Source organism: Epinephelus lanceolatus, chromosome 19 (assembly GCF_041903045.1).
Source record: "Epinephelus lanceolatus isolate andai-2023 chromosome 19, ASM4190304v1, whole genome shotgun sequence".
Taxonomy (NCBI): Eukaryota; Metazoa; Chordata; class Actinopteri; order Perciformes; family Serranidae; genus Epinephelus; species Epinephelus lanceolatus.
The window spans coordinates 15,148,586-15,155,380 of NC_135752.1; the positions used below are offsets into that span (position 1 = coordinate 15,148,586).

General features: G+C 38.9%; 1 protein-coding gene across 1 annotated transcript in view; it reads left to right on the forward strand.

Annotated features, from left to right (window-relative positions):
• hcn1 (hyperpolarization activated cyclic nucleotide-gated potassium channel 1) overlaps nucleotides 1-6,062 on the forward strand; it is a 92,629-nt gene extending 86,567 nt beyond the window's left edge. The window contains exon 8 of the mRNA XM_033646844.2: nucleotides 3,461-6,062. Coding sequence (XP_033502735.1) covers nucleotides 3,461-4,572 — 1,112 coding nt within the window. The 3' untranslated portion in view covers nucleotides 4,573-6,062. The remainder of the gene's footprint in view (nucleotides 1-3,460) is intronic.
• Nucleotides 6,063-6,795: the final 733 nt, after the last annotated feature.

Here is a 6,795-nt window from a genome sequence, read left to right on the forward strand (position 1 = left end):
ATATGAATTCTGTCTTTTGTGTAAAAAAAAAAAAAAATTGGGAAAATATTTAGGCTTTTCTGACACTAATCAAAGGAAAGTGTCAAACTGTATGTAGACACAGAGCTGCAGTGATGTCATGCTGACGACATGTGAAGGGCAGAAGTTAAGAATCATTTTCTCACACACACTTATCCTCTCTAAAATACGTTCTTAAAATATCCCTCAACAAGAAGACACTGGAGAAAAAAACATTTCCTGCAGTGACTCATAAACAAAAACAACTAATTATTGAAAATTGTTGAAATTATTGATGAAATTGCATCAAGTCAGAATGAAAAATGTGTCTCTGTAAAGCCTTGAATGCATCTCGAAATTTGTGTATTTTACTTTTTAACAAAACACAGCCTTCATTATTTATATGATGTTTGTGAACATTATGATGTTTGTGTTTTGCTTGTTTGTTTCTTTATTTGTTTGTTTGGTGTGTTAGTTGGCTTTTAGACTGTTTTATAACATGTTTTGTTCAGATGTCAGGTATGGGTTAATTACTGTACTTTTATTATTTTCGAATCATATTGTTTTTATATTAAATTAATCTCACTGGTTCTATTTGTGCCAGGACAAAGAAATTACTAACACAGTACTGTAATAGTAATATATTGGCGATTTGACCCATAGCTGATCAATTTTTTTTCAACTTCACAAGTTATGTATGTAAAAAAAAAGAAACATTTCTTTACTCATAAGTGGTGTTTACATTTTGTTTATGTATTTGTATGTTGTTGGGGGTTTTTTTCCACTTCGATTTTAAGGGATAATATTTTCTTTTGACAATCTTCTGATAATGTTTTTAAAGTCAGAAAAGCAGTCCAAGATATTTTGAGCAGAGTTTTAAGTATGGAGGACAAAAAATGACTTGGGTATCAATAAATAATTAAATAAATACATAGTAAAAACAGCAATAAATAAATAAATGTATAAAATAAGTAAATAAATAAATGTGAAAATAAATAGATGAATGTTTAAATAAATGCTGAAATAAATACAGAAATAAATAGATGCATAAATAAATCAAATTTGATGATTAAACAGGACATCAATTCACCATTTTTGTGCAAATATATTTATTTATTTATGTATTTATGTGTCTGTATGTTAATGAGGCAGAAGGTCCTTACCGCTGCCGTTGTTTATTTATTTATTATGCTTTTATTTATTTATTCCTGTATTTATTTATCGATACGTTTATTTATTTTTTGATACTATTCATTTTTCGTCCTCCATATTAAAGTGTCTGTTTATTATGGGTTCTGTCTGTAGAGATATAAACTTAAAAAGAAACCCAACTTTTTATGGTCAGAGCAGTCCCATGTTTCTATTGTAAATGTGTGTATTAAGGCACAAATCAAACTCACATGTCACCGATAGTGTGAGTGTTTACAGAGATGTAGCTCAAGTGTTTCCAAGCTGGCAGTTTGTGAGTACTGAAAATTGAATGCCTAAAAGTTTACCCTGAGTTTGACTTGTTACAGTATGTATATAATATATATTATAGCCATTCAGATAAGTTGGTTTTTTTTCTCTGTAGCCATAATGTGGAATAGAAAATAGCAGCTTTCCAGGAGAGGATGTGAAGTGCAATAGTTTTGCTTTTAAAAATAACATAAATGTAAGTGTATATGTAGCTCTAAAGGTCTGTTAAATGATTTGATAAGTGTCTATTTGTCTTTTGCACACCCTTAACTGACAGAGAAGAAAAAGAGGATAAAATGTCAAAGAGAGATTAGAGGAGGAGAGAAACAAGAAGAGGCCAGGAGGGCTGCAGGAACAGCAAATCCTAAGAATACCCCTGTGTCTTACTACCAGCAAGCGTTCAGATCCTCACAGGCTATATTTGGAGGAATAATGAATATGTGTTGTCCTTCCAATCTACAGAGTTTGACCCTGTCACCTTTAAAAATGCTATCAAAGAAGCCTTGTAAGTTAACAGTAGTCTGATAGTATGTATGTGGTGCTAGTTCTAGCTGTCAGCCCGCCCCTGTAGCCACTGTTGCAGTCAAAATGGCTGCAAAACATAACATCAATCCCATCTTATAGCTGAATGCACAGCTTGTTGGCAGCCTTGAGAAGAGAAAGCCGCCCAGAAAATGCTGCTCAACTGTACACTCAGTGCAGAAATCTCCCACCCTCAAGGACGGGGCTTAATGATTGATTGACTGTGGCTAAAGCCTTCAGCCCACTAAAAGTCAACTCTGTCTTCTTTACCGACAAGTAACGCTTCACAGCCTGTCGATACAAAAGGTCAAGAGTAATTACAGGAAACACATCCTCTAAATAAATTTGGACGCAGTCATTCAAAGTAAAGATGTTAAATACATTAAATTCTTTTTTATTAATAGTGTCAAATGTGGCGATTCTTTCTACAAAAGACCAGTTTCAAGACATCTATCATGTTTTTAGTACCACTTAGCATTTTACCACAGTTTTGCTCCCTAACTCCCAAAGCCACAAAAGTGGTTGGTGTTTAAAGAAGCCATCTGTCAAGCTTTTATTATCACGGTTCATGACTTGTGACAGGCTGGGAAAGATTTGCAGGCCTGTGGGCTCAAAATGCCCTTTAAAGAGCTGAAAGAAAGCACTTTTAAAACCTTTTTTTCCCCTATATCAAATAAAAATGTGTTATTATTTAATTTTGCTGACAAATTCACTCTAAACTATAACAAATAAGTGAGAGAATTCCATGCAAATTTCAAAGATAACAGCATTCTGTGGTAAGATGAGTTTAGTTTTCCGTTAAGGTATTTAATGAATAAGGATATTTACAATCTGTACCCCCTGTGGTAGTGTGTTAGGAATAGATCTTTGTCTCTTTCTTTACTTGTTTTTATTGTCACCTTGTTCATAAATTGAATACCTCTAATTGTCCTTGTGATGTGTCTTAGCGGAGCTGTTACTGTGATTTAACTAGTCTGTGGCTTTAAATTTATTCTTAGAGTCTAGACTTTTTTGTCATTTCTTCGACAAAAGCTGTCCAGTAACGTGACGTGTGGGTACAATTCATCAGTATTCTTCTGTGTCTCATCGTCCACATCAGCACCTTCACAGTCTACGCTACCACGTCACACTTTCAGTAATCTTTGTCTCCTTATGTGTCCTTCACTCCTTCCAAACTGTGTATTTCCCATAGTCATTACCATTCAGTGTCCTTTACACTTTATATTCAATATGAGAAACATGAGTGGACGTGAAAAGATGCAGCTTGTAAGAGTTGAAATTAGTTGAGTGAAATTAGAGGAATCGAGAGGATGAATCTTCTCTATTGACAATGTGGTGACAGAAAAAAAAGTTTTTGCTGCTGAAATGTGCAAGCTGCATCTTTATAATTACTGTCCTGAATCCTGCCCTTTTCCTGTGGTTCAGGGCAGCCAAAGTTTGCCATGGCTGTATGTGCTCACCTCTCCTGACTGCACCCCAACAGGGAAGAAGAACTCTTTGCTGCTGCAGAAGTTCCAGAAGGATCTGAACGCCGGCGTTTTCAACACACAGGAGAACGAGATATTGAAGCAGATTATCCGTCAGGACAGGGAGATGGTGATGATGGTGGACCGCAAGCAGTCAGTCACCGGGATGAACTCAACACCAATGTCAGGAAACTCCATCATTAACTCGCCAGCCCAGCCTCCCTTCCCCACTGCCTTCAGCACCAATCAGCTCCAGCAGTCCTCTGTCCCCATGACCTACAGTGCTTCAGCTATTGCCAATGCCTCTGCTGCCCGCATGCTGCCAGCCGCTGCCGCTGCCGCTGTTGCAGCGCAGGGGGTTTACCCTCCTCCCAGTCTTTCCCACGGCAACCTGAATTCATCCTCAATCAACCCACAGCAGCAAGGAGCCATCATGTCGCCCTGCTCCTTCACGGCTGCTATGTGTAGTCCGCCTGTGCAGACCCCTCTGGCTAGCCGGAGCTTCCAGTACGGCTCGCGTACAGCCTCCCAGCTGTCGCTTATCCAGCAGCCCATGGCTCAACCATCTCTACCCACGCAGCAGCAGCTCGCCCAGCAGCCTGCTGCAACAACTGCAGCCACAGCCTCTGCAGCACAGCAGCAGCAGCAGCAGCAGCAGCCGTCACCTCAGCAGCAGCAGCAGCAGCAGGTCCCTTCGCCTCAGCGGGGAGAAGTCCACAAGAGCACACAGGCCCTGCAGTCGGGCAGCTTGAGTCGAGATGTCAGACATTTATCGGCCTCCCAACCATCACTGCCACATGACACATCTCTGGGGCCCAGAGTGCACCCAGCCTCAGGAGACTCTCTGGCTTCCATCGTGCCACCAACGGCAGCAGGGATCCAGGGAATGAATCTGCAGAGCGGCATCCGCACCACAGTGCCCCAGCGTGTCAACTTATTCCGGCAGATGTCGTCAGGAGCCTTGCCCCCGGTGCGCTCGGCTGCGGCGGCAGCAGCAGCGGCGGCAGCAGTGGCGGCAGCATCATCGTCCTCAACCCAGCACAGGGAATCCCCCGGATCTAGGAGAGATTCTGTCCTGAGCAGTACGGAGACTGAGCAAGACAAAATGCGTTTTGCATCAAATTTATGATCCCATTTTTCCCTTTTCATTTTTTAAACTTAAATATGTTTCAATTCATTTTTAAAAACGGAGATACAACAAAAGAGATAAAGATGAGGAACTTCAGCATTTTTGTTTCTCTCCAGTTTTCTTCTAAAATAACCTCATAGAAACCCTGTACATACAAGCCCTTGTATTATATTTTAGACACATTGTCTCCCTAAACTTAAGAATGTATATTATACAGATACATCTCTCTTTTCTTTGACGCCATATATATATATACATATGTATATATATATACTGCTGTGTGTATGGGTGTGTGAGAGTGTGTGCATGTGACCGCGTGTGTAAAATCCAACTAGAATATTTGGCGATGGCAATTTAAAAAGCTGTAGTATAAACATGAGTCTTCCTTTCTGAGAAATATAAAGAATTATATACAGTGTATGAAGTTTTTTAATTTATTTTCTTTTTGCTTTTTGTTTTTTTTAAAACTGGAATGCATTGTGGATTCTGACAATGACATATATTTCTTCTTTTTTTTTTGTACCATTAAGAAAGAGAAAAATCGTCTTCTCCTATTAAGCAGCTTTAGGCACCACTGTGGAATTATACATGCAAGCAACTCTGACAAATAATCTCAAAAAGCACACACTCATGAATGAATCTCACACCAGTTTCCTGAACCCTTCATTTCAGAAACCAACACAGATACTGTAACTAAGTGTTATGTTGCTCTCTGCAACACAAATACAGTATGCTGAGCCACTATATCCCCACAGCGGCTCACATACAAACCATGACAGTGTTATGGGTCCAAAGGGAATAGATAATAGAAATGCTGCTTTCTTTGTTTTCTTTTTTTTCGAGGAGAATGGAGTGTGGAGCAAGATATGGATGGATGCTATTGTTTTCTATTTCTGATTTCAGATGGCTGAGATGTTACGTAATGTTGCTTAAAAATTCTGTGTATATTTATAATATTTATAAACTAAAGATTATCACCATTATGCAATAGACTGTGACATAAAGATTACCTATATGTGTGCTGTAAATAGTTTTGTAGATCTAGTATTTACAGATACTGTGTGGTGCATTCTCTATCATAACAATGTCTTACTTCTATCAGGAACCTGGATATCATCTATACGCGAAAAAGGTTTAGTGACAAAATACATATGTTTCATAAGAGATGAACAAACCTTAATGCAATAGCTAGCACTACTTGATGCTGAGAAATGCCCGATCGGAGGACATTGAAGAATCCCTCTCTCTCTGTATACTATTCCTAGCCCCAGTGTAGATTTTGATTTTACATCAAGTGAACATATACAATATTTATCAACGATACACGATACACATCGTTGCTGAGGATCATTTTGGGAATGATTCTTTTCTTCACAGCCAAATTGATTCATTCAGTCCCTCCAGGATTTTGTGGCGTTTTTTGGGATTTGTGGTCTAAAATGCCTAATTACAGGGCAGCTTTTCAAAAAAAAAAAAAAAAAAAAAAAAAAAAAAAGGGCAATGCATTTCTGATGTTTTCAGTCTTTTTTTTTTTTTTGCTGGGAAATTTCTGATGCAAGTGAAAATTACTCATATATTAGGAATCTATCTGCCGTACCCCTTCAACATTTGTGAGCTGCTGTCTTCTTGCTCTCTCTGACATCTTAGCAGGAGCTAACACAGCGCCAGCCACTAATATAAATAATATAAAGTGGTCCAAAAAATCTCAATCTCAATGTCTTGACCCATTAATAACCACTGGATAACAACGGTGATGCTAACAGTTAGCCCTGTCACTGTGTGTGAGCTCCAGGCATGGAGCTCACACTCCTGCAGCAGCAGTCTCATGATAAACAGAAAGTGAGAGACATAGTAATGCTGTGCTCACACTACAAGCGACAACTATATTTAGTCAAAAAATATCTGTGCGTTTCATCAGTGTTTGAGCCCCATTTTAACGTTAAATTTCACCGCTAGCTCTCTTTGAATCCCTGTCCCCTGTTCCTGCTAGCATCAGCTAACTAAACTATTTAACACAGCACCACAGCTAGAGACAAACCATATGACTGCATCATTGGTGTGCTGATTAAAGTTTAGGCCAGCTCAGATTTAATTTCTAGCACGTCCACAGAAACAAATGTCGGGTGTCAGTTTGTAGCTTCATGTCGGCTTCCATTGAAAACGACCTGTAACCTGTTACTGTATCGCCTGTAGTGTGAACACAGCATAACAGAGAGGCAAGGA